Source organism: Castanea sativa, chromosome 4 (assembly GCF_040712315.1).
Source record: "Castanea sativa cultivar Marrone di Chiusa Pesio chromosome 4, ASM4071231v1".
In the NCBI taxonomy this organism is placed as follows: Eukaryota; Viridiplantae; Streptophyta; class Magnoliopsida; order Fagales; family Fagaceae; genus Castanea; species Castanea sativa.
The window spans coordinates 12,859,109-12,886,389 of NC_134016.1; the positions used below are offsets into that span (position 1 = coordinate 12,859,109).

At 34.1% G+C, this 27,281-nt stretch overlaps 3 protein-coding genes and 6 non-coding genes across 10 annotated transcripts; 7 read left to right on the forward strand and 2 right to left on the reverse strand.

Moving 5' to 3' along the window:
* LOC142631967 (uncharacterized) lies at nucleotides 1–26,886 on the forward strand. 2 transcript variants are annotated; one of them, XM_075806346.1, is made up of 6 exons: nucleotides 1–392; nucleotides 491–686; nucleotides 939–1,011; nucleotides 4,453–4,502; nucleotides 4,678–4,791; nucleotides 5,084–5,422. In XM_075806346.1, exons 1-6 carry the CDS (start codon nucleotides 119–121, stop codon nucleotides 5,205–5,207), a joined length of 831 nt encoding a protein of 276 aa, XP_075662461.1. In that variant the 5' UTR covers nucleotides 1–118; the 3' UTR covers nucleotides 5,208–5,422. The 2 variants fall into 2 exon arrangements, with proteins under 2 accessions (XP_075662461.1, XP_075662463.1); XM_075806348.1 differs by lacking the exon at nucleotides 5,084–5,422 and adding an exon at nucleotides 26,737–26,886 and having other exon boundaries at nucleotides 55–392.
* LOC142633190 (small nucleolar RNA Z122) lies at nucleotides 2,296–2,380 on the forward strand. Its single transcript, XR_012843832.1, has one exon. It is a non-coding gene; the product is annotated as a small nucleolar RNA Z122 (small nucleolar RNA).
* LOC142633196 (small nucleolar RNA Z122) lies at nucleotides 2,554–2,641 on the forward strand. Its single transcript, XR_012843837.1, has one exon. It is a non-coding gene; the product is annotated as a small nucleolar RNA Z122 (small nucleolar RNA).
* LOC142633191 (small nucleolar RNA Z122) lies at nucleotides 2,766–2,850 on the forward strand. The gene has a single exon (XR_012843833.1). It is a non-coding gene; the product is annotated as a small nucleolar RNA Z122 (small nucleolar RNA).
* Nucleotides 3,015–3,102, forward strand: LOC142633194 (small nucleolar RNA Z122). Its single transcript, XR_012843835.1, has one exon. It is a non-coding gene; the product is annotated as a small nucleolar RNA Z122 (small nucleolar RNA).
* Nucleotides 3,230–3,314, forward strand: LOC142633192 (small nucleolar RNA Z122). The gene has a single exon (XR_012843834.1). It is a non-coding gene; the product is annotated as a small nucleolar RNA Z122 (small nucleolar RNA).
* LOC142633195 (small nucleolar RNA Z122) lies at nucleotides 3,484–3,571 on the forward strand. The gene has a single exon (XR_012843836.1). It is a non-coding gene; the product is annotated as a small nucleolar RNA Z122 (small nucleolar RNA).
* Nucleotides 7,338–8,347, reverse strand: LOC142630990 (germin-like protein subfamily 1 member 20). Its single transcript, XM_075805042.1, has 2 exons — nucleotides 8,163–8,347; nucleotides 7,338–7,982 (listed from the first exon to the last, which is right to left on the reverse strand). The coding sequence occupies exons 1-2, from the start codon at nucleotides 8,290–8,292 to the stop codon at nucleotides 7,447–7,449; spliced, it is 666 nt and encodes a 221-aa protein (XP_075661157.1). The 5' UTR covers nucleotides 8,293–8,347; the 3' UTR covers nucleotides 7,338–7,446.
* On the reverse strand, nucleotides 21,113–22,182 carry LOC142631833 (germin-like protein subfamily 1 member 20). The gene is made up of 2 exons (XM_075806155.1): nucleotides 22,007–22,182; nucleotides 21,113–21,824 (listed from the first exon to the last, which is right to left on the reverse strand). The coding sequence occupies exons 1-2, from the start codon at nucleotides 22,131–22,133 to the stop codon at nucleotides 21,289–21,291; spliced, it is 663 nt and encodes a 220-aa protein (XP_075662270.1). The 5' UTR covers nucleotides 22,134–22,182; the 3' UTR covers nucleotides 21,113–21,288.
* Nucleotides 26,887–27,281: the final 395 nt, after the last annotated feature.

A 27,281-nucleotide genomic window follows, 5' to 3' on the forward strand; every position in this document is an offset into this window, starting at 1 on the left:
GTTTTGTGTTTTTTTTAAGGAAAAAAACACAAACCCTATCAGACTTGACCCACTATAAATGTGTTGTTAAAAATCCAAAGAGAGAAAGAAATAAGACGCAACCGTTCGAGAGGCAGCAATGGGGAGCGTTAGGGCGGAGAAGAGCCGCTCTCTCAAAAACCCTAAAAATAAGCGAAAGAAACCTCTCGCCCCAACAAACCTTAACAACAAGAAAAAGTCCAAGAAACCCCGAATCCAAAACCCCGAAACCAACAACAACAACAACAACAATGAAATCATCCAAAAGGTACAACAACCAGCATCAGCGTCTGAACAGCTTAGTTGTTTCCTCAATCAGTTCCAATCCGCCAATGGGGTCCAGCTTTCTTCTCTCGAATTAGAATCCCTCAAAGGTACTACTACTTTTCATTACGCTCCGTTTGGTTGTTCAGCAAAACCCAAAACTAAAAATAAAAATGATTTTTTTTTTTTTTATCTTTAAATCAAGTAGATACTTGCATTGTCGAGTTATCTCAAGACACGGACCAGGACGTTGAAAACTTGGGGAAACATATGAAGGCAGCGTTTGGGGCATCATGGAAAGAAGTGCTTTGTGGAAAACAGGTTTTGGAAGGAAAAGTAGATCCTGGGAGTCCAGCACTTCTTGTCGTTAGTTCATCTGCCTTAAGAGCAATAGAACTCCTAAGGTTTCTTTCTTTATTTACTTTTTTGAGCTCATTGTCATAGTGTATATATTGCTGAGAAGTGTTATGGCCACAACATTTTTACTGCAACTAGTTGTTATTGGATCAAATTTGAATCTACTTTTTTCCCCCCAACAATAACAATCAGTAACCATCTTTATTATGAAAATGTTGTGGACATAACATTTCTCATATATTGCCACTGCCGCATTTATAAATCTCACTGACCATTTTGTTCATTTGTGGTACATAAAGGGGTTTTCGCACGTTGACTAAAGATTGCCATGCCGTAAAGTTGTTTTCGAAACATATGAAGGTTGAGGAACAGGTACTTTTGCCCTCTGAAGCCAGTTTTAATTTGGGAATACATATATTATTGCTCGATTTTAATCGTTGAAGTTTAAAAGTGATCTTTTTAGTCTCTTAGATGATGTGGCCTAACTAAAAATTGACATGTGATCATTACATAGGGACTAAGATTGCTCTTCTTTTCAGTTTAATTGTGGTAATGCAACTTTTGTTTGTGTGGATATGGATGGGTTTGGATATATTTGATGGATACATGAGGTTGAGATTCAGGAAATGGAATTTTGGAGTTAATGCCAAACAAGGAGAGAGTGAAAGAAAGTTGTTTGAGAATTTTGTAATATATGATGTGCCGAAATGGTGTGGTTTGGATTCATTGTTCCGGTTCAAGTTACAATAAGGATTAGGGAAGCCTAGTAGGATTTAGATTAAGGCGTTGAGGATGTGCTTGACAAAGGCCCTGTGAATCTCATCTAGCTATTGATAATGTGTCTACTAATTACCTGATGAAATTTTAGTTTCTTTACTATCTTGATTGACTTTGAAAGAAGCAGGAAGAAGTAGCATTATTTAAGATGGAAAGGGATGTCGAGATTTTAGTCTCGAAAAAGGCAAAAGGCAATAGTTGTCTAAGTGAAGCAAGGCATCAAATTCTAAATATAGTTATTATACTAAGAATGAACTCAAATCATTCTAATACCCTGTAATTTTATATTAAAGTCTTTGTGGCTCTACAAATGTGTGCTACATGAGAAAAAATAAATCAACAATAAGCTTTACAACAAGCTAGGCACAGTTTGAATAGATGCTGGAGTGCTCTTGCACATGTTAATGTTATGAGCTTATTTTTGTTTTTTAATTGAGATAGGTCATTGCCTTTTCCCACAGTTATGAGCTCCGAAATGTTCTTCATCTACTCTCTCTCTCTCTCACAGTATGGATACATTTTTCACAATTTCCTCCAACAGACTTTCAATAAAATTTTTTATTAGTATAAAAATTTCAATTAAAGCATTGTTGATGCAATTGGAGCCATAGTCTTTTTCAATGATTATTATTTAATTATATTTTCCATATTAGTGCTTTTTTTTTTTTCGGATTGGTTAGTTGCACACCCATCCAATGGGTCTTGAACCCTCGACCTCACCCTCCACCTACCGCCCAACACTTGTAAGGGGAGGGAGTGACAATTGTGCTGGAGCTCATTGTCAAAATGTTTTTGCCATATTTTATATTTCACGTCTTAGTGACCTTTGTTAGGCATCCATCTCTGGTGAGATGACTGGATTTAGTGGTTTTATTGGACTTTGGGAAATGATGCCAAAACTTAAAAAGAGTGACTGAAGCATAAGCTCTGCTGAATATTATTTGCACGTCAGTCTGATCCCAAATTCTCTGTGGTTCTTTTATATTGATATACATACATATATTTTTTATTTTTTCTGATAATCTTTTGTGAATGGTGACAAGATTGGTAGTCTGTTCCATGTTCTTGTTTGTGTTAATGGGTTGTTGTGGTAAACTTACATCATTTAACTTTTGTAATTTGTTGTTTATTTTGGACTTTGGGAAGTGATGATAAGACAAAAGCTGATTGGAAAAGTCACCAGCAATGCTGAAATTATTCATTTGCACGTCAGTCTGATCCCAGGTTTCAATGTTTATGACTTATCTATTCCATATTAGTGTCTATTTTTGTACTTTACTTCTTGGCGACATTTGTTAGCTATTCGACTATCTGTGGTGAGATGGCTGGATTTAGTGTTTTTATTGGAGTTTGGGAAATGATGCCAAAACCAAAAAATTACGACTGAGGTGTAAGCTCTGCTGAATATTATTTGCACGTCAGTCTGATCCCATATTCACTGTGGTTCTTTTATAGTTATAGACATATTTTTCATTTTTTCTGATAATCTATTGTGAACAATGACAAGACCTGTGCTCTCTTCTATGTGTTTGTTTGTGTTAATGGGTTGTGATAAAATTGTGTTATCTCATTTTTGTAATGTGTAGCTTATTGTGGACTTTGGGAAATGATGATAACATAAAAACTGATTGGAAAAGTCACCAGCAATGCTGAAATTATTCATTTGCACGTCAGTCTGATCCCAGGTTTCATTGGTTGCTCATCTTATGTATTCCATATTAGTGTCTATCTTTTATATTTTACTTCTTAGTGACATTTGTTAGCAATCCAACTATCCATGGTGAGATGACTGGATTTACTGTTTTTATTGGAGTTTGGGAAATGATGCCAAAACCAAAAAATTGTGACTGAGGCGTAAGCTCTGCTGAATTTTATTTGCACGTCAGTCTGATCCCATATTCTCTGTGGTTCTTTTATAGTTATAGACACATATTTTTGGTTTTTTCTGATAGTCTATGGTGAACAATGATAAGACCCATACTCTCTTCTATGTGTTTGTTTGTGTTAATGGGTTGTTGTGATAAAATTACATTATCTCATTTTTTTAATGTCTAGCTTATTGTGGACTTTGGGAAATGATGATAACATAAAAACTGATTGGAAAAGTCACCAGCAATGCTGAAATTATTCATTTGCACGTCAGTCTGATCCCTGGTTTCACTGGTTGCTCATCTGAATTTTTATGATCTGAAATTCTGTGTGATGCTTTGATAATTATATGGACACATATTTTTGTTTTTTCTGATCGTCTGTTTTGAACAATGACAAGATCCGTTCTCTCTTCTATTTGTTTGTTTGTGTTAACGTGTGGTTGTGATGAAATTACATAGGCCTTTAAATTACTTTTTAATAAATCCTTATTATAATGAGAAATAACAAAATTTATAAATCTTCTTCCAAAGAAATATAAAACAAAGATTTGGTAGTGTTTTTCACTTCCAACTTTTTTTTCCCCTACATTGGACACAATTAGATATTGAGAAAAAATCTATCATGAGCTCTCTCCAGTATTGGGTCATTTCATGTACCAGTGTACAAGGCTCCTAGTTGCCTGAGAGATAATAGTATGAGGATCCCTTGGTCATAGATTTATTGAATAGTTCAACTGGATTAATTGACACATGCCGGTCAAAGTTAGGAAAGCTCTTATTTGACTTCTTTTGATTGATATAATTATATTACTTTATTATAGCGTGTGATATTTTGAGTGAGTTTTCAGCTAATTTTATTGCGAAGTGTAATTGCCTAATGTAGTGCATTCGTTTTTCCTTCCTCTCTCATTTGGTTCCTGAATTTTTCACTTGAACGTAGTTTAAGAGAAGGTTCCTAAGGACACCCTCAGGGTAATTCTCAAAAAAAATTTGTTTGTTTGTTTTGGCATAGATCTTTTAATGGTTATCTGACATGTCATTCTTGCAAGCTTCTAGTCTTTTTAGTTTGATATAATTTTTCCAGTTTATTTAGTCTTTCCCTTCTACCTATTGTTGGCTGGATTCTTATATTAATGGTTATTATTATTCCTTCTGGATGATGCAGGTATCCTTGTTAAAGAATCGTGTTAATATTGCTAGTGGTACACCAAGCAGGTTAGTTATTCAAGAATGCTCTTTTCTTAGGGCATCTCAGGCTGTCTGTTGCCTACCACTGCAAGATTGTTGCTGGGCCAAATTATGCGTCTTTTATCTTTTCTGTCTCCAAGCTCATTTCTTTCTAACCTTATTGATTATTTTAGTTCATCATTACTTTTCTTAACAATAACAGGATAAAGAAGCTAATTGACATTGAGGCTTTGGCACTTTCACGGTTAGCAGTGATTCTGCTTGATATACACCCAGATGTTAAGGGCTATTCCTTGTTTACGCTTCCACAAGTCAGGTTTGATTTTGATTTATTAGTAAATCCATCTCCATCTTGTCATTATGCATATATTCCACTATCCTTTTAATTTTTGCAACGGTTCTCTATTTCTCAATTTTTCTAATTGGAAACTCCATTGAGGTCTCCTTAATAAGGTTTGTTTGATCCCTGAAAATTGCATTTGAAAAGTACACTAAAATTTCTTTAAAAATCAACATTCTACTTTATTTTTCTTTTGGTCCAATATTAAGGAAGTATATTTTCTCAAAAGCTATGCCCTAATCCACAAATCATGCTTTTCATTTGGCAGAGATGAATTTTGGGACCTGTACAAGAACTATTTTCACCGACGACTGCTCGAAGGTGATCTGCGTATTTGTCTCTATGGTCCATTACCAAGCGGCAATGAATTTAAGGGGAAAAAGAGTTCTTGAGGGATGATTATGTACAAATTGAGTCAAATGTGACGCTTGTATTCTTTTAATTTTGTTTGAGCCCAAATGCTTGGCTCCTTTCAAGTTTTGACCAAACCGAACCCCCCCTTTTCTTTTCCTTTCTCCTGAACAAGTAGCAGAAATATAGCGCACCATGTAGCTTCTCTATCCAAAAATTAGTTAGTAAAATGAATTATTCACTTGTTTCTTCTCTCTTTTCCTATTCTTGTCACCCACCCTCCACTCCAGTAGTTTTCCATGTCTGCTTGTTTATTTGTGCTTGACAATAGTACGATCAACGCCTTACTTTATGTTAAATGTGTTATGTTACAATGAGTTAAGTTATTGTATATTTTAATAGATAAAAACAAGAACCCGCCATCAGTTGTACAAGTTGGGGTATTCAACTAGCCAACACCCCTCCAACTACCAGTTCGGTGTGGTGCAGTGACTACGGGGTGTAACGCTTGATAGTGAGAGAGGGAGAGAAATGACCATCATTGATGAAGATTGTGGCCGTTCACGGCCAGATCTAGAGAGAGGGGAAAAACCTATACTCTACACCTTATAAATAAAAAAAATCCACTACCTAACTGCTCTGTGTCAATGCTGCTGGAGAAGTCAGTAGAAAGTTGGCACGAGACAGCAGCGGCGCCACCTTATGGCCAGGGTGGTCCCAGGACCACCTAACCCGAAATTTTTTCCAAAGTAGAATAGAGTGGGTTACTGTTCCGGTTTGTTTACCTGCATGGTATTTTCCGACCGTTACGGCCGGAATGGAATGTAATTAATAACATTGAATCAAACCTAATTACCTAAAAGCTTAAAAAGAAATAAGATTGTGTAATTTATGTTTCCTAAGGAATACCGTGAACAAAATTTCTAGAGTCGCCACTGACACAAGAGACCTTTGCTCTACTTTTAAGCCTGATAGTCTTTTTGGGTGAAGGTCGTGGCCTTCCATGGCCAAATTTGGTTTTTCTAGTGAAGAACTAAAGATTGCAGTCTTTCAAGGCCAAATGGTGATATGTCATAGCATGCATTAACAACCATATCCAAAGACTTCTTATACTCTTGCTAAGTAAATTAAAGATTTTAGATGAGTAGAATGCCCTTATTTCTTCAATTAAAGAAGCACTTTCACTTTCAAAACTGGTAGACGTGGGCTCATGTCATAATAGGATTCTAACTTATTGTAGCGCTTGTCATCTAGTAACCTTTCAGAGGCCTAAAAAACTCAAACACATTATAGGTTGACTTTACATAATCTCTCAAGCAACAAGTGAAGCATTCACTCAATTGTGGTAGCCATATTTGCACAAATACCTAATGCATATTTCTTTTCTACTTTTTCTTATATTCATCGACGTAAGCTTTTTACTAGTTTTAGAATTTCTTAAATTGATTAGCTTTTTATAAGTTCTAAAATTTCTTAAATTGATTAGAATGGAGAAGGTTAATATAAGAAGATTGAGAAGTATTGTCAAGATAATAGCAACAATCTTTTGTATTAGTAAAACAATTTTGATAGCATTGCTCAGAAAACCAAAACTACGAACACGTACAAAATTTCATCCATAATTTTTTTTCCTTAGGATCGACATAAGAGTACGTGTAAATTAGAGTACGTGTACAATTTAGCATAGATGCATTGATTTGACAAATATGTAAAGTTTATGAAGGAAATTGATTAAATTAAAAGTTGAGGGGGTCTAATGGCCACTACTCAAAAGTTCAAGAGGGTATCATGCCGTTTTTCCCATTATGGTTGTTGACGCAAGTACATCATTTTGATCAACAACTAAGTAGAAATTATCTTACTCGCTGATTTTGTAAGTAAGCTTGGGATGTAGCACATAATCAAAAAAGGACTAAGCTGATTGAATACGACATGTGGGCGGAAAAAGGATTTCTTGAATGAAACACGTTTTTTGTTTTCTAACATAACATGTACTTGAGCTTCAGTAAACCTTAACTAATTAACCCTTATTTTAATTTGATATGCATTTTCTTATTATTATAAATATATAGTTGCTTTGCCAATGCCACATGGATTAATAGAAAAAAGAAAAACGAGGTGCTTAAAAAAATGCCAACATTTTCTATATTCCAAATCCTCGAAAAAAAGAGTTACATAAGCAATCGTTTTATTTTAATCTAGTTATGATTGCAATGAGATAAACAGAGCCATATAACCAGTGCTTCATAGCACTTACAATTACTTTTTCTAATTGAAAATTTAGAATTCTTTCTGAAGATATTCAACCACTTCCTTGTCGAGTTGGAAGGCCTTGGTCAGAACGTCAGGATTAATGGGAGGATTGGATCCAAAAACAGCATTTGCTATTGTGATTGTGCCTGCGTTTTGGCTGCTTAAACCAGAAATGGCAATTGCATTGGTTTTTCCCACATTGACTTGGAAGTGAATGAGACCAACTGGAAAGACAAAAACATCCCCTTTGTTTAGGGTTTTGGTGAAGAGGCGATTATCAGTGTTGGATGTTACAAAACCAACGAACAGAGTACCCTCCAAGACTACTAGAATTTCAGTGCCGCGAGGGTGAGTGTGGGGAGGATTTTGTCCATATGGTGCAAAGTCGATTCGAGCAAGGGATATGCCAAGAGTGTTGAGGCCTGGAAATGTGTCCACATTCACATTAGTTACGTTTGACCCAACTTTGTTATATGTGTTCCCAGGAATGTTCAATCCACCAAAGTAGAAATCATCAGCTGTGACAAGCTTTGGATCCTTGCAGAACTTTCCATTAACGAATACTGCATAAAGGAATTTTTGTTATGGGCACTTTAAAAAGAATGCTTAAAACTTCAATGCAGAAAATAATAAGGCCAGGTAGCTAATATTATTTCTTCCATATTTATATTCTGGTTAGTGTAGATTTTCACATGACAAAAATAATGCAGAAATTCGAAAAAAGAAAAAAGAAAAGTTTGTACCAGCTGACTCGGAGTCGGAGTAGTCCTTGAGTGCAACACAGAAGTCCTGCAGGGGAGCGGGGTCAGAGGCAGAGGCAAGAGAGAATGCCAAAGCAAAGAGGGCAACAGTTACAAGGTAAGCTTTCATCATATTTCAAGCTTACTCGATCTTCTGTTCTATATATTTTTGCTTTGGGATTAGAGCGAGGGATGAAAAATGTTGAATGGAAAGCATGTCTATTTATAGATTAGACACATTGAATAGGTCTGATTTTCCGTACGTGAATGATGCATTAAGTCTTCGACTATTACCAATTTTCTTTTTGATGTCCAAATTATTCTTTAACCACTATCTCGCGCCTTAAATGTTCACCAAATTAGACCAGTTCAATGAGATAACGTTACGCTTATATGTTACTAATAAGGCACAATCAATGATAAAGACCGATCGTATAATTAGTGTGTACTAAACCTGTACTCTGTCCACAAAAGATAAAGCTCTCAACTTATTGAACACACCATCTCAACATATATTCAACTTGGATGTGTTTCTCAAAACAAAAATAAAAACTTGTGTGTATCGGTATTTCAAGGGGTTGTTAATAACTTAATATTTTGGTGGAAAGTTTCTGTGTGACTTCGGCTGACTTCAATGAAATACCTTGAGAATTACTATTGTAGAACGCATAATTAGATGGATTCAAAGCTTCTAGTGTATTACGTAACTGCAATAACGAAAGTCAAATTGAAGATCAAGTGATAAAGTCTTTGCCAATGGAAAGCACCATAACCTTTCAAATGTACTTAAATTTCTTCATTCAATTATATTTCTTAATCTAATTCATGTTACGAATTTAAGCTAATTCATGAAACTATGAGAAACGAAAAATAGAGAAAAAAAAAATATGCGCCAAGAACAATCACATGACACAAAGATTTATGTGGTTCAACAATATATGCCTATATCCATTGAGTTGCCGTGATTTTTACTATATCAAGGAGAAAAATACAATTTTCAATACAGCAAACTCTAATCTGAGGCAACAAATAAATATCCGAAGCAATGGGACCAAAGTGAGCTTAGACCTATTATCCCAAGCCTCTACTCCATGAACTATGCCTCACAAAAAATTTCATTTATAAAACCATCATGCTTCCAAGTTGAGTTGGGTCACAATCCAGATTGAACACATAATCTAAGCTCCACAAAACCAACACAAACCCTTCGAGTCAAAGCATCGACTGACACTTCGACCCTAAGTGGGAGTGTCAATTGGTAGTCCTAGGGCCTAAATTGAAGTGACAATCCACTTATGCTTAGAATTGATAATCCAATTTTCTGAATTTTAGCTCCACTTTTCGATTCAAGCTCCCAGGAGGTAACACACAAGTTCAAAAACTCCAAGATAGAGGAATGTGAGAGAAATATGAAAATCCACATTCCTCTATAAAATCAAGAGGAACCCATCAGAAAAAGGATGTACTCTTAAGTATTTAGAAATATATATATATATATATATATATATATATATATATATATATATATATATATATATATTATATATAACTTCAAAAATTCCTTTCAACCACCTATTTTGTCAGAGATCATGTTTATCCAACATTGATTCGCATGTTTGAATAAAATCGTCCTCATACTCATGACCATGCATGTAACTTTTAAACTCTTCAGTAAATGAACCTGAACTTCTAAAAAAAATTTTAAGGTGCTTGAAAACATTTTGAAATAAATGCAATTGACATAAACGATGACATGATTCTAGTAACACTTATGCATTTGCTTTAGCATCTTGATTAGTACAAATTGTAACTAGCTTCTTTCCACACCTATCTTTTATTAAAGTTAGAAATAATCAAGAATAAGATTTAGCAATTTCTTCACACAATAATGCAACACCAAAGACCACTGTCTGTCTATGATGATTCGCTCCGATTATAGGTGCCAATGATGATAGTTTTTATTGGTTCAGTACATAGAATCAAAATAAACTACATCACCAAACAAATTATAATCCACGATTATTTTATGGTCCATCCAAAATATATTAGTTATTTGACCATCAACATCAAATTGTATTTCTTTGAAAAATGAGACATTTTCAAAACTTCTCATCTCAAAATAATGAAAAAGGGTATATTCCTATCCCTCTCTCCCTCATTTGTTTAGATTGTAAATACTCTTAGAGTGATTTGCTAATTAGTGGCAACCAATATGTTCCTTTGCAATGGAAATTTACGTTTTCTCCATGGTGTTACAACTTCATGATTGTGTTTGGATTTCAAAAAGAGTAACGCAATATTTGCAATTTTGTTGAAAAAAGATGTAAGCTTCACAACCAACTCTTAAATCCTTTCTAGATATCTTTCCTTCACATTCAACTTCCTTCTTGAAACCAGCTGTTGAGGTCCAAAATGTGATCAAGACCCAGGGCCATGGAGGTAAGAAAGGCCCAACCAGTTAGAAATGAAAAAGATACAAAGAAGATGATGAAAAAAAGAGGAGGCCGGCCCATGAGGGTGAAAAGGATAGGTCTTGGGCCTTTGAAAAGAAAGGATAAACACAAAAGTCCTTTAAAAAAAAAAAACACAAAAGTTTACGTGGTTTGTTCCAATATTCATCTATGTCCATGGTGGAAAGTTGTTGATGGCTACATCTTCTGTTATATTAAGCTCTTGTGATATAATAATTATAATGTGAGATTTATATACTAGAGAACCCTAAACTAACCCTAGGCTAACCATAAACTAAAACAATTTTTTTTAATAAACTATCCCAATATTAATTTGCTTATTTTAAAAGTGCATGAGTCTACCATTAGTTTGGATCATATTATATTATTATGTCTTAAATATAACAATTCTAGTTGTATTGTGCATTATTGGCACATCTTCAAGGTATATGAGACATAACAACTATATCTAAGAGCAAAATACATTTGGATTGAACAAAAAAGCATAAAATATATAAAGTGATTTCTGAATTTAATTTCAAGCACTTGTGAATAATCAGTGAAGCTACAAAAGAGAAGTTACAACCAACATGAAACAAGGGGCTTCCTATAGCTAGGCACACAAGCTCTTGAGAAATTTGGTGGTTCTTTGTAAATCTGAATCTTGCCTTTCGTTTCATAGGAACATACAAGAAATCCAATTGCACAAAATTTTAGTTTTTGTAATAAAATATTTAGGAACGAAATTTATAACATTTTGAACTTTTAGGACTTAAATAAACTTTTTAAAACTATAAGGATGAAGATAGAACTTGGGCTATATTTTAGGAATGAAAAGAATATTTGGTATAACCTCAAAATTGTTAACACAATTTACTTCAAAAAAAAAATTTATTATCTAAGTCTTTGTTTTTTAATAAAAGAGTAATAATCAAATTAAAATTCAATTATAAGGATTTCAAAATTCTTTAAAATTATTTTTTTGTGTAACTTAAAATATTCTTTGATTTAAAATAGAAAGTTGAAATTTTATAAAATTTTATTGGTTCATGGTTTATTGGTTGGTTTTGAATTAATATACGAATCAAAATTGACAAATTCACATTCACATTCACATTCTTCCCTTTGATTAATCAAAAATCCATTTCAATTTTAAAAAAAGTGTTGTTTGGGAGAAAAATTCATTATGTATCAGTCTAGTGTAACCATATTTTTATGTAAAGGTAGACCCCTTAAATGTGGGACTCATCCCTATGTGAGAGAATTATTACTTATGAGTATACGTTATTTTCAAAAGTAGTAGTCAAAAGGAATAATTAATAAGTATTGTGTACTTGTTTCAGATTAAGCCAAGACGGTTGATGATTAGTTCATCAATGAAGTTTTCTCTCTTGAGATCAGGCCTAAGGTAAGTAATCAATTGGAATTGGGATTGGCAAATAATGCTTAGGTTAGTGTATTGTTTCAAATTTGTTAATCCCAGTGTTTGATTTGAGTTTGTTGTTTGATCTATTCTCCCTATTTTGGTGATCTAGGTTTTTAAATTTTTGTTCATCTTCTTTTCTATCTGGCAAAAAATATTTTAGGGAAAATAGAGACTTGTTTTGGGTCTTCCCACAGAGAGGGGGAGAGGGGTAAATAGTCTTTTCCTTTTAGTTATTGGTGTCCAGCTCATCAAATGTCATGTGTTGTGCACATGCCTATAAATTTATGTCAAAGTAAACACCAAACTAACAACAAGGGTTAGTATTACAAAATTTTGATTTTAGGGGACTGATTGTGCTTTTTCATAGCTTATGGGGCAAAGTGTAAAATTTGGTATAATTTAAGGTATAAAAGTGTAAATTCTCAACAAAATAAAAAACCTCAAGTTTACATAAATATATAATTAAATCAAGGTTCATGTTTAACCATGGGCGTATTATTTATACTACTATTTAAAGGACTTCTCCTAGCCCAATATTGGGGGAATTTGGGTGGCGGTGGTGGTGGCGGCGGGTGGGATGATGCTGATGTTGATGTTGTTGTTGGCGGCCACATGCAGCGGTTGTCGATCTCACTGGGTTCAGCTTTTTTTCACCGGCCACATAATCAGTTCATGTAAAATGGAACCACACTAGGTACAACTTTTTTTCGGGACAAAGTGTGAAAAAACAAAGCAAAAAGAAATACTGCAATATACCTTCACTTCATTATATAGCTTCTCCCAGGCTAGCAACTTATTTTAGCACCGTGGCATGAGTTTCATGCTCTTCTGAGTCAAAGTCATCCTTCCCATCATCAACATTAGGTAACCCTCTAAATGACCGATTCCATGTAATCACACACATCACTCTAGCATAATGATCAATATGTCCTTGGCGGCGAATATATGGGTTCGGGATGGGAATGGCAAAGAGAGAGAAGGTTGTTAGGGGCTGCAATGGTTGAGTGGGAAAGGGAATGAGACAGAATCAGCGAAGAGGGAAGGGGGTGAACTGGTGGCATCGACGGCGGCCTCTGCATGTGGCCGTGATTCTCTGGCCAGACTGGGGTTTCTGAGAAAAACAAAAGAGGAGCTGCCGCGCTGTAGAGGAGGAGATGGGAGAGAGGTTTAAGGCGTGAGGCATAAGGCATGAGGCGTGAGGCGTGAGGCTATTGCCGTGGGTGAGAGGAAGCAGGGGCGTGTTTGAGGAGAAGACTGCCTAACACTGTTAACGTTAGGATTAATAGCAATCCAATTAAAATGGGTCATATGCGTTGCACATGACCCTTGCTTAAGTGATTGCTTAAGTGTCTTCTTATATAATTGACACCTGTCCCTATTTGCAGCAGTTGCTGCAAACTTGTTTGGAGGAAATCTGTGTCCAAAAAATAATATCAGTATTAAGCTCAAATTAGAATCAGTAACAATTTATCACATTAGATTTGTTATTAAAATGTTGTGATTGTAGCATTACTCTTATTTTTGTTGAACCCAAATTTTTGTAATTCTCAAGTCAAGGTGTTTAATATTTTTATTAGAGTGGTCACAACAGGTAAGTTTAGCATTAAATATTTTTTTAGCAAGTGTATATCTATATTTTTTTTACAACCCTAGCATGCATGTGAATTTGTCAATTGTGTCAATAAAATGTTATTTACTATTCGAACTATAAATTTATTTTTAAAACATAATTTTAGATTACAAAAATTTAAATTTAAACATTCATTTGATTAATATCATAATAACTATTGACCTATCAAAATTTACCTTCAATCGGTTGAAGTTTTAGTTTTGTTTTGTGTTGTTTTAAGGAAAAAAACACAAACCCTATCAGGCTTGACCAACTATAAATGTGTTGTTATAAACCCAAAGGGAAAGAAAGAAATAAGACGCAACCGTTCGAGAGGCAGCAATGGGGAGCGTTAAGGCGGAGAAGAGCCGCTCTCTCAAAAACCCTAAAAATAAGCGAAAGAAACCTCTCGCCCCAACCAACCTTAACAACAAGAAAAAGTCCAACAAACCCCGAAGAGTGTGGTGCAGTGACGATGGGGTGTAACGCTTGATAGTGAGAGAGGGAGAGAAGTGACCATCATTGATGAAGATTGTGGCCGTTCACGGCCAGATCTAGAGAGAGGGGAAACACCTATACTCTACACCTTATAAAAAAAAAATCCACTACCTAACTGCTTTGTTTCAATGTTGGAGACATCAGTAGAAAGTTGGCCCGAGATAGCAGCGGCGCCATCTTATGGCCAGGGTGGTCTCAGGACCACTTAATCTGAAAAAAAAAAAATTATATATAATAATTTAAAATTTTATATTTATTTACCTTTAAAAATTTTTTGGGACCACCCTGAATTTTTTTTATGCCACTAAAATTAAATTTTGATCCATAATTTGAGCAACTTAATAATATATTGAGGTCTTTCAAGCAAAAAGGAAAAATTCAAAAAAAAAAATTGAACTAAAATCTGAAAAAAAAAAAAATTATAATAAAACTACTACAGGCTGGGCAATGGCTTGATTCTTTCGACTAAGCACATTACCCAATACAACACAATTTTGAACCTTTTATTATTTTTAATTACAATATTATTTTTCCTCACTAGACATATATTACTTCTCATTTTTTATTATTTTTTCTTGTTTATTTTTAACCACACACATCTTCTATCTTCTCAATTTTTACACTTCATATTTTTAAATTTTATCACATCTTCATCTACATTTTTACATCTACGCTTTGCCTTCCTCTTTGTTCATAACTTCTGTGTTTTCTATCAGTACCAGTGCGGCAATGCCTCTTCTCAAGTTTTGAGTCTCAAATTTCTCAATACGATTTTTTTAGCTGTATAGGTACCTTTGTTCATTTCTTTCCTTTTTATCTTTTTTCCTTTTGAGGTTTTTTGGTTTACAAAATGCAAATTTGTTTTTGTTTTAAGAACAAATTTTTTTTTTTAAAGCATAAACTTCATTCCGGTTAAATCTTGAATTTCGGCCGATATTTACCAGAACACCCGAAATAGGCTGGAATGACCCGAAATTTTTTCCGAAGTAGAATAGGGTGGGTTACTGTTCCTGTTTGTTTACCGGCACGGTATTTTCCGGCCAGAATGGAATGTAATTAATAACATTGAATCAAACCTAATTACCTAAAAGTTTAAAAAGAAATAAGATTGTGTAATTTATGCTTCCTAAGGAACACTGTGAACAAAATTTCTGGAATCGCCACTAACACAAGAGACCTTTGCTCTACTTTTAAGCCCGATAGTCTTTTTGGGTGAAGGTCGTGGCCTTCCATGGCCAAATTTGGTTTTTCTAGTGAAGAACTGAAGGATGCAGTCTTTCAAGGCCAAATGGTGATATATCATAGCATGCATTAACGACCATATCCAAAGGCTTCTTATACCTTTGCTAAGTAAATTAAAGATTTTAGATGAGTAGAATGCTCTTATTTCTTCAATTAAAGAAGCACTTTCACTTTCAAAACTGGTAGACGTGGGCTCATGTCATAATAGGATTCTAACTTATTGTAGCGCTTGTCATCCAGTAACCTTTCAGAGGCCCAAAAAACTCAAACACATTATAGGTTGACTTTACATAATCTCTCAAGCAACTATTGAAGCATTCACTCAATTGTGGTAGCCATATTTGCACAAATACCTAATGCATATTTCTTTTCTACTTTTTCTTATATTCATGGACATAAGCTTTTTACTAGTTTTAGAATTTCTTAAATTGATTAGCTTTTTAGAAGTTCTAAAATTTCTTAAATTGATTAGAATGGAGAAGGTTAATATAAGAAGATTGAGAAGTATTGTCAAGATAATAGCAACAATCTTTTGTATTAGTAAAACAATTTTGATAGCATTGCTCAGAAAACCAAAACTACGAACACGTACAAAATTTCATCCATAATTTTTTTTCCTTAGGACAATAAGTGATAAATGATTGTTGGGTTGTAATTTTGTTGTTGTTGTAAGTAGTTGTTTTTGGTCATTTTGGGTAAAAATGCTGGTATTACTAATCAAATTCTCTTAATTATTTTACTTTTTGATCACTATATTTCTGTTTACTTTCACATAGGTCACAATTTTCAGCAAGTGTGACTTATGTGAAAGTAAATAGAATTAATCTACTTGGATGCTTTCCTTGGTAATTCTAATTTCTACAATCAGAGATGCATTATTCTTGCAGTCTAATTTATACTTTATTGCATTGATTGTTGACAAATAATAATATATAATTCAAGATCTTTGTCTCTTCTTTCTTACTAGGACATGTTTAACAACTATTATCATATTGTACACCACAATATGAATTGGATTTGCAGTTAATTTTTTTTTAGGCTTGTTGCACCACAAACAAGTCCGCTCTTCAAAGTTTTCTTTTGTTTTCTTTTCCTACTATTTTCTTGGTTGATTTGTTAAAATTCAAAAATTGTGTTTGGCATGATCTTACTAGGTTCTTTTTTCATGATTATTGGTTTATATATTGTAATTTGGGCTGAAGCTAAAGACTTGGAAGATATCAAATAAGATACAGTTGTAGAGCTACCACATAAATCTTTTAGAGAACAAGAGTATTAAATGTATAAAATTATCGGATGCTCAACATAATGAAGGGATTCCATGGTTTATAAAAACAAATATGGACATATATAAACAATTCTATAATTAATGTGTTTGCTTTCCGTTGCCCCTTTTCTGTTATTTATTGGTCGACTAAGCTCTACTACAAATTTAGGGTATGTTTGGTAATTGTTTTTTCCTTTATTTTCAGTTTTCAAAAACAATTTTCTATTTTTAAGACTAAAAAACTTATTTGGCAATCCAAAATGGATAGAAAACAAAAATTGTTCTCAAAACTCAATTTGCGAAGGAAACTGAAAACATGTAAAATGTTGTTTTTAGTTTCTAGTTTTCAAAAGTCAATGAAAACACGCATCGAATTTAATGAATTTGTCTCATTTAATGAATTATCACTAGAGTTCAAATCCTAGTTACAACATATTTCAGTATTTTCTTTTTTTTTTCTTCAAAAAACTTTTTTTTTCCAATTTCAACTAATCAAACATGTTTTTGATTTTGAAAATACAAGAAAATTGTTTTTTCTTTATATTCCTCAAAACAAGTTTTTGAAAATAGAAACTAGAAATGTTACCAAATATAACCTTAACTTCCTCATTTTTTCACATTTTTTAAATTGTGTGGAAAGGGGAAAAAATCAGTATATGTTTTGGGGAGAAGTTTTTTTGTAATAGTTGGTTATCATATATGAGTTTAGTGATTATCAAAATATAAATTATTATAACTCTGTTCAGTAGTTTTTATGTGATAAAATGGAAACAAAGCTTTTATAAAATGCTCATTAACTTCTCCAAAAATGCGAAATAATGTTAGCTTTTATGTGAAATAATCAAGATTTATTTTCATTTTCTAATAAAAATAATACATTTTCCATTTGTTTATTTTGTTGCATTTTTTATGCATACCTCAATATTGTAATGTATTACAAAATATCTTGCCATATATAATAATTAAAAGTAAAATGCAATGTGTTTCCTAGCAACAAAAAAAAAAAAAAAGTACAAAAAATTAAGATATAGATTTTGTGGTGGTCCTTTCCCAACAACCTTGGGCTTTTGGGCCTAACCCCCAATTTACTTGTATTTTGGGTTGGACTTATCCCATAGTGGGAGGTCCAAGAAGTGTTTATTTATGTATTTGAGTGGACTAAAGTTTCTTTTACACCAAACTCCCTAGTTCTTAGCTCAGTCAAGATGACCACTAGACAGCCAGGCATCTACCCTAGAACCTGAGCAGGATTCCTTTCTCCCCCAATTAAGTCTTTTCTCACAACTCCCGTGTTTCACTTCTTAAAATTTTCCAATTCCCTTTTCTTGATGCTCCTCCTTTATTTATATCCTACTCTTAGTGGAGTAGTCATGATGAGGGGGTTTTCCCCATGTTAGTTGGTCGCTTTCCCCCATATTCCTGACCAAATGGGACTAATCTCTTACTGCCGATATGATTTCCTAGCAACTTGTGCTTAACGCCGATTATGGCTCGGCGGATGGATTCCCCTAAGGTATTACCTTTGATCTATGGCAAAACCTTAGGATACTTGGTCTGATTGCACAGACTGGCATCTCTTAGCCCGATGTTTGATGTGTTCAGCCTAACGAGTTGAATGGGCAGAGACTATTTGAAGTATGAGCCTGATGCTCAGGGATGGGCCGACATTCTCGGTACATAGAGACTTCCTTACTGAATATATTTTACATATTAGAAGGTAATCATATTATTTTGAGATGGATTTGGGACTATTACTCATAAATCTCAACTACTATTCTCATTTTTTGCTTAACAAAAAAATAATGTGAAAATTTCCTGCGCATTGTTTGGGTTTGTGATTCATAAAATCTATAGCATTTTGATCTCAAAAAAAAAAAAATAAAAACTCTAATGCAATTTGTAGATGACTACTTGACATTTATAATGGATAAGTTTTTTCTTTGAGGAGTCGTAGATAATGCTTAATTTTATCTCACAACATCATTATGGACTATTAAGACTTACATAATTTTGCTCATCAATGATGCATGTATTATCCATAATGCTTGAGAACGTGGTTGTCAAAATCTCAATCTGGATCCTACGATCCTATGATTTTACAATCCCACCTGCCCAAAATTGTCCAAATCTTTCAAGGATCTTTGTGATTGTTCAGGATCGGTAGGATCGTACAATTTCGACGATTTCAAACAATCCTGATTTCTTGTAATCTTCTTTAACTTGACAAAAAGCTCAATTGGACCCAAATGAAAAATAATATCCCAATAGACCAAGTTTTGCTATTTTAATATAGGGAGATAGAGTGTTAGTTGGACCCAAATAAAAAAATAACATCCCAAGAGAGTGTCACATTTTGAGATTTTTGGTTTCTTTAAATGATGCTTACACATGGATGTAATGATATATGGTAATTACATCAATTAGATGCAATTTTTTGGTTTTTTATGAATGAATATATAATTTATGTGATTATTTAATATATCTATGTATATTTTTTTGTTTTTTCTCAAATAATGTAAGATCTTACGATTCACGATTTCACCTACCTCCCAAAAATCCTACGTAGGATCCCGATTTTGACAACCTTGCTTGAGAAACTAGGAGGAATGAACCAACTCTAGAAGAAGCTTGACAATTGAAACAAAGCCATACAAGATCTTCTGTATGTAAGAGGATTATCCCTTATAAACAAAGGAATATGTTTGCGTTCATCTCTGGTTTATCCCTCTATCAAGCCTCTGCTTCTCTCTCTCTCTCTCTCTCTCTCTCTTTGTTTGTTTGTTTGTTTTTTTTTTTTTTTTTTTTTTTTACGAAATTTGCTGAACCAAGACTATCAAATAGCAGTGGGTTATATATCAACTTGAATTTATGAAAATTTTATTGATTTTGAATTTCTTATTTAGAAATTTAAATTGCTAAATTAGAGTACGTGTACAATTTCAATAGAATTTTTGCATTTTGGAAATAATCTGAAAATTTAAGATTTTGGGTAAAATTTTAACTGAAGTTATGCATTTTGAAAATTTGATGTTTTTAGGTGGGCAATTAAAAAACTAAATTTAGCACAATTTTTACAACGTTAATGAATTTAAACGGCAGAGTAATAGATGCATTGATTTGACACATATGTAAAGTTTATGAAGGAAATTGGCTAAATTAAAAGTTGAGGGGGTCAAATGGCCACTACCCAAAAGTTCAAGAGGTTTCTTGGCATTTTTCCCATTATGCTTGTTGATGCAAGTACGTCATCATTTTGATCAATAAATAAATAGAAATTATCTTACTGGCTGATTTTGTAAGTAAGCTTGGGATGTAGCACATAATCAAGAAAGGACTAAGCTGATTGGAATACGACATGTGGGCGGAAAAAGGATTTCTTAAATGAAACACGTTTTTTGTTTTCTAACTTAACATGTACTTGAGCTTCAGTAAACCTTAACTAACCCCAATTTTAATTAAATGTGCATTTTTTTTTGATAAATTTTAGCATTGATACACCATGTTGAATATGCTAGTATGGATGCGGAAGCGAAAGCATAAAGTATAGAACACAATAACACACGAGGGTTACGTGGTTCAGCCTAATGGCCTACATCCACGGAGGAAACCCTAAAGGACTACATCAATAATATATTAGAGTGTAGTACAAATCTTGTGTTACAATGAACCATAACATGTGTATATATAGTAGACTAAACCCTAAACTAATAGGCTTCTAGTACAAGTAGGAAACTTGGCTTGCACACAAAGTAGAATTAGGCTTGGGCTTATGCTAATGGGCTAATATATCTCTAACACCCCCTCTCAAACTCAAGATGGACACTTGATGAAATCTTGAGATTTGATTAGGTTGAAAAGATCCCTTGAATGAAATTTGGCTCTGTGACGGTGGCTTGAGAAAGGCAATGGTCTCGCAGTGTTGATGCGACTTCTAACGGTGACATGACTATACCGGAAAATTTTGACGGCAGCAGTGGAAAACCAAAGAAGATGAACGCAGCGAAAAAACACCGAGGAAGACAAAGATTGCTCTTAATACACCGTAAGGACAGAAAACCATGGCCATAGGAAGGTGGCTCTGATACCATGATAAATTTTAGCATTGATATACCATGTTGAATATGCTAGTATGGATGCGGAAGCGAAAGCATAAAGTGTAGAACACAATAACACACGAGGGTTACGTGGTTCAGCCTAACGGCCTACATCCACGGAGGAAACCCTAAAGGGCTACATCAATAATATATTAGAGTGTAGTACAAATCCTGTGTTACAATGAACCATAACATGTGTATATATAGTAGACTAAACCCTAAACTAATAGACTTCTAGTACAAGTAGGAAACTTGGCTTGCACACAAAGTAGAATTAGGCTTGGGCTTATGCTAATGGGCTAATATATCTCTAACATTTTTATTATAAATATATAGTTGCTTTGAGCATGCCAAATGGATTAATAGAAAAATGAAAAAGGAGTTGCTTAAAAAAATGCCAACATATTCTATATTCCAAATCCTCCAAAAAAGATTTACATAAGCAATCGTTTTATTTTAATCTAGTTATGATTGCAATGAGATAAACAGAGCCATATATCTAGTGCTTCATAGCACTTACAATTAATTTTTCTAATTGAAAATTTAGAATTCTTTCTGAAGATATTCAACCACTTTCTTGTCAAGTTGGAAGGCCTTGGTCAAAACATTAGGATTAATGGGAGGATTAGATCCAAAAACAGCATTTGCTATTGTGATTGCACCTGCATTTTGGCTGCTTAAACCAGAAATGGCAATTGCATTGGTTTTTCCCACATTGACTTGAAAGTGAATGAGACCAACGGGAAAGACAAAAACGTCCCCTTTGTTTAGGGTTTTGGTGAAGAGGCGATTATCAGTGTTGGATGTTACAAAACCAACGAAGAGAGTACCCTCCAAAACTACTAGGATTTCAGTGCCGCGAGGGTGAGTGTGGGGAGGATTTTGACCATATGGTGCAAAGTCGATTCGAGCAAGGGATATGCCAAGAGTATTAAGGCCTGGAAATGTGTCCACGTTCACATTAGTGACGTTTGACCCAACTTTATTATATGTGTTCCCAGGAATGTCCAATCCACCAAAGTAGAAATCATCAGCTGTGACAAGTTTTGGATCCTTGCAGAACTTTCCATTAACGAATACTGCATAAAGGAATTTTTGTTATGGACACTTTAAAAAGAATGCTTAAAACTTCAATGCAAAAAATGATAAGGCCAAGTAGCTAATATTATTTCTTCCATATTTATATTCTAGTTAGAGTAGATTGTTTACATGACAAATATAATGCAGCAACTTGAAAAAAGAAAAAAAGAAGAGTTTGTACCAGCTGACTTGTCAGAGTAGTCCTTAAGTGCAACACAGAAGTCTTGCAGGGGAGCGGGGTCAGAGGCGGAGGCAAGACAGAATGCCAAGGCGAAGAGGGCAACAGTTACAAGGTAAGCTTTCCTCATATTTCAGGCTTACTCGATCTTCTGTTCTATATATTTTTGCTTCGGGATTAGGATGAAAAATGTTGAATGGAAAGCATGTCTATTTATAGATTAGACACATTGAATAGGTCTGATTTTCCATACGTGAATGATGCATTAAGTCTTCGACTATTACCAATTTTCTTTTTGATGTCCAAATTATTCTTTAACCACTATCACGCGCCTTAAATGTTCACCAAATTAGACCAGTTCAATGAGATAACGTTACGCTTATATGTGTACTAAACCTGTACTCTGTCCACAAAAGATAAGGCTCTCAACTTATTGAACCCACCATCTCAACGAATATTCAACTTGGATGTGTTTCTCAAAACAAAAACAAAAACTTGGATGTATCTGTATTTCAAGGGTTTGTTAATAAATATTTTGGTGGAAAGTTTATGTGTGACTTTGGCTTACTTCAATGAAATAGCTTGATAATTACTATTGTAGAACCCATAATTAGATGGATTCAAAGCTTCTAGTGTATTACGTAACTGCAATAATGAAAGTCCAATTGAACATCAAGTGGTAAAGTCTTTGCCAATGGAAGGCACCATAACCTTTCAAATGTACTTAAATTTCTTCATTCAATTATATTTCTTAATCTAATTCATGTTAGGAATTTAACCTAATTCATGAAACTATGAGAAACGAAAAACAGAGAAAAAAAGAATATATGCACCAAGAACAATCACATGAGACAAAGATTTATGTAGTTCAACAATATGTGCCTATGTCCATGAAGTTGCTGTGCTTTTTACTATATCAGGGAGAAAAATACAATTTTCAATACAACAAACTCTAATCTGGGGCAACAAATAAATACCCCAAGCAATAGGACCAAAGTGGGCTTAGACCTATTAGCCCAAGCCTTTACTCTATGGACTATGCCTCACAAAAAATCTCATTTATAATTATCACGCTTCCAAGTCGGCTTAAGTCACAATCCAGATCGAACACATTATTTAAGCTCCACAGAACCAAATAGGCCCTTTGAGTCAAAACGTTACTTGACACTTTGACCCTAAGTTGGAGTGTCAATTGGCAGTCCTGGGGCCTAAATTGAAGTGACAATCCACTTATGCTTAGAAACTCCTATTTTCTAAATTTTAGTTCCACTTTTAGATTCAAGCTCCCAAAAGGTAACACACGAGTTCAAAAACTCCAAGATAGAGGGACCTGATAGAAATTTGAAAATTCACATTCCTCTATAAAATCAAGAGGAACCCATCAAAAAAAGGATGTAGTCTTAAGTTTTTAGATATATATATATATATATATATATTCTTGTAAAGAGGATGAAAGCTCAGATTTATGCTAAAACACAAGAAGTTGTTCTGACCTCCAATTAAAAATTATGGCTAGATTGTTTTTTCTCTGGCTTAGACTAAGTATAGAACAAGAGTAAATAAGCGCAATGAACCGATAACTCTACCCTAAGCCATATTCATCCATTATCAATAATAAAATGAAAACTTAAAGAGTAGGGAAGAGAAATGTAAACACAAGATAACACCAAGACGTGTTATCAAAGGGGAAATTGAAGAACTCAACGAAAAACCTCTCCACGACCCTCTAAGTCGAAATCAATCTACTAGAGAATAAGGTTGGAGTACACAAATAACAATAGACTCTCCAAGCCTAGTCTACCCCATGTACTTGAGCCCTCCAAGCTCCTGCTACCAACTGACTTCTTGGAGCCTTGTCTTCTCTAACTTTCCGGATCCCGCAATTCAGCACGATTGCATCCGCCAATGAATGCACCTTCCAGTGCTTCCCAGCAACACCAAAATCTCACTTTACACTTAGTATGGTTGTGTTAAGTATTTGGGCTAGCAATCTCTCAAAGATATAGAAATGGAGAGGTAGGAGTTAAGGAAAAAAAACCACAAGGAAATGTGTAGATGATTGTGGGTATAACAATCTCTAACTCTCAAGTGTATTTTCTAAGGTTTTCTCTCTAAAAGGCACTCCATACAATTTGTGGATAATAAGGGTATATATAGTGTGGGCAAAGACTTAGTAAAGCAAAACATAAATTTTTGCCAAACAGAAAGTTTCGTGGGTCCTTCCCGGGTTGGCCTTACCTGCAAGACAGTCGCGAAAAATCTAGCCTGACACAACTCTTCATCTTCCAATCATGTACTCTACACATGGCTCATTTCGCGGGTTGTTTTTCGCAAGATAGTCGCGAGCCAGTAGTGAAATCCGCTTGTTCAACTTTTGAAGCTTGATTCTTCACGGATCTCTTACACTCATCCCTTACAATTAAACCCACATACATACAGGGAAAATGATTGAAGAAATTATAATCAAATTTGATACGGAATTAAAGCCAATACAATATAGTTGGAAATCACAACTTTACAAAGGAATTAGGTTATTATTGTGCGACATCACTATTAACAAAGAGCACAACTAGAGCCAGAGGTTGTACACCCCCCCCCCCCCCCCCTCTATTAACATACTACAAACTACTATAATTATCCCCTGAAACGCTAAGCAAATAAATCACCTAATGCCCTGAACATATTCCAAATCGACTCTAAAAACTTCATTCGTTGAAGTTCCAGCACACCAGTCATTAATATCATCATCTCAACCACAAGATGATGAAGACTTGAAGTTCATTTCAAGAGCTCATACCCACAAAGCCTGAAAGTGACCGATTGCACACTACAAATCAACCACAGAGACAATGATAAGCATGCTATACAATTGCTCATTTTTCTCTAACTTCAAAAATTCCTTTCAACTACCTATTTTGTCAGAGATCATGTTTATCCAAAAATGATTCCCATGCTTGAATAAAACCATCCTCGTACTCATGACCATGCATGTAACTTTTAAACTCTTCAGCAAATGAACTTGAACTTCCTTAAATATTGTTAAAATTTTTGAGAACATTTTGAAATTAAATGCAATTGACATAAACAATGATAAAATTTTGGTAACACTTAAGCATTTGCTTTAGTATCTTCGTTAGTAAAAATTGTAACTAACTTCTTTCCACACTTTGCTTTTGTTAAAGTTAGAAATAATTAGGAATAAGATTTAGCAATTTCCTCACACAAAAATGCAACACCAAAGACCACTTTTTGTCTATGATGATACGCCCCGATTATAGGTGCCAATGATGATAGTTTTTATTGGTTCAGTACATGGAATAAACTAAACCAATTATTTTATGGTCGCGAGCCAGTGTGATTGGTCATCTATTTTTTTAATTCTTTTTTAAGTTGCCAAATTAACTAAACCAATTTTAAGGGGGTTTATTTATTAGGGTAAACCAAAAGTCTCAAACCAAAGATTTTGGACTCGAAAGCTCGGTTAAGTAGAATGTGTTAGGCACCTCACACCTCCTATCTAAAGGATAATACCCTATTTGAATTTATTTTAATGTTATCGTTTTAGTGAAAAAAAAGAAAAGATACTTGACATTTTTGTTAGGTTTTAAGAAATTAGGAACTAATGTATTAGAACTTCAATATGTATATGTTGGCAAACCATGATCAAAACGTTTAGTCTAGATTTAGGCTGCTCAAAGTATGTGTTTATGTAAAGTTGGAATCGAGTAATTGCAAGAAATTACTATTCAATTTTTGCAAGGCTTGATTGATCAAAAATTAGACTCGATCAATAGAAGCTCGTGTAAATTGTTTTTCTGCAAAATTTTCCAACTCAGCCCAAACCTGGTTTGACGTGTAGAGTTTTATGTTTTATGTCTCATATAAATAGAAAAACCCTAGCCACGTTTTAGAGGTTGTTGATGCTGTATGTGTGAATCTCTTGTGAGATCTAGAGGTGTTTACCTCCATACACACTTAGAGTTATCAAGATCAAGATTGATGTGAGCTTAGTGATCGCTTCAATTGCTGCATAAAGAGCTTAAAGAAAAACGAGTGGCGTACTTGTTGATGTTGTGAATATGATAGAGAAGTAGTTTGTGGACTCGGAGCTGTCACGTAGTCGTGGTAGTAAGTTTTCAACTTGAGATAGCAATAGGATGTTAGTGGTCTAAGTCGCTATTGTAAAACTTCAATTCTTTCATAGTGGATCTTGTTTTACCTTGCGAATAGCTAGATTAAATCCTCCCTAGATTTTTTTACCGGTTTGGTTTTCTTAGGTTATCACATCGTTGTGTTATTTATTTTCCGCATTGTTAACTTGATATTATTTACTTGTGTTAACTTAGATTTGAATAATTTACCTAAGTAATCACTTGGCTAAATAACTAGGTTAAACAACTTGTGTTTTAAAGGGTACAATTTTGATTTTGAAAAAAAAAAATTATATATATAGAGCATGTGAATATTTAAGACTATATATATTTAACATGAATAATGGTTATTATTATTCCTTCTGGATGATGCAGGCATCCTTGTTAAAGAATCGTGTTAATATTGCTAGTGGTACACCAAGCAGGTTAGTTATTCAAGAATGTTCTTTTCTTAGGGCATCTCAGGCTGTCTGTTGCCTACCACTGCGAGATTGTTGCTGGGCCAAATTATCCATCTTTTACCTTCTGTCTCCAAGCTCATTTCTTTATTCTAATCCACAACTCATGCTTTTTATTCGGCAGAGATGAATTTTGGGACCTGTACAAGAACTATTTTCACCAACGACTACTCAAAGGTGATCTGCGTATTTGTCTCTATGGTCCATTACCAAGTGGCAATGAATTTAAGTTGAAAAAGAGTTCTTGAGGGATGATTATGTACAAATTAAGTCAAATGTGGCGCTTGTATCCTTTTAATTTTGTTTGTGCCCAAATGCTCGGCTCCCTTCTCCGCCTGAACAAGTAGCCGAAATCTATATAGAGCACCATGTAGCTTATCTATATAAAAATTAGTCAGTAAAATGAATTATTCACTTGTTATATCTCTCTCTTTTCCTATTCTTGCCACCCATCCTCTACTCCAGTAGTTATCCATGTCTGCTTGTTTATTTGTGCTTGACTATATAGTACGTTCAATGCCTTATTACTTTATGTTAAATGTGTTATGTTACAATGAGTTTAAGTTATTGTGTGAGAATATATTTTAATAGATCAAAATTAATTCATGCTTGAATTCGGTATGGTACATGTAGTGAAAGTCCGTTAGCCAATAATGACAACATAAGGAT

What these genes read in the sequence shown, in the direction of transcription:
- LOC142631967 (XM_075806346.1), top strand. Translation starts at nt 119, where the DNA reads ATGGGGAGCGTTAGGGCGGAGAAGAGCCGCTCTCTCAAAAACCCTAAA. An exon ending in CGAATTAGAATCCCTCAAAG is followed by an intron (nt 393 to 490) that starts GTACTACTACTT and finishes TAAATCAAGTAG; the next exon opens with ATACTTGCATTGTCGAGTTA. An exon ending in TTTACGCTTCCACAAGTCAG is followed by an intron (nt 4,792 to 5,083) that starts GTTTGATTTTGA and finishes TTCATTTGGCAG; the next exon opens with AGATGAATTTTGGGACCTGT.
- LOC142630990 (XM_075805042.1), bottom strand. Translation starts at nt 8,292, where the DNA reads ATGATGAAAGCTTACCTTGTAACTGTTGCCCTCTTTGCTTTGGCATTC. An exon ending in CTCCGACTCCGAGTCAGCTG is followed by an intron (nt 7,983 to 8,162) that starts GTACAAACTTTT and finishes TCCTTTATGCAG; the next exon opens with TATTCGTTAATGGAAAGTTC.
- LOC142631833 (XM_075806155.1), bottom strand. Translation starts at nt 22,133, where the DNA reads ATGAGGAAAGCTTACCTTGTAACTGTTGCCCTCTTCGCCTTGGCATTC. An exon ending in CTACTCTGACAAGTCAGCTG is followed by an intron (nt 21,825 to 22,006) that starts GTACAAACTCTT and finishes TCCTTTATGCAG; the next exon opens with TATTCGTTAATGGAAAGTTC.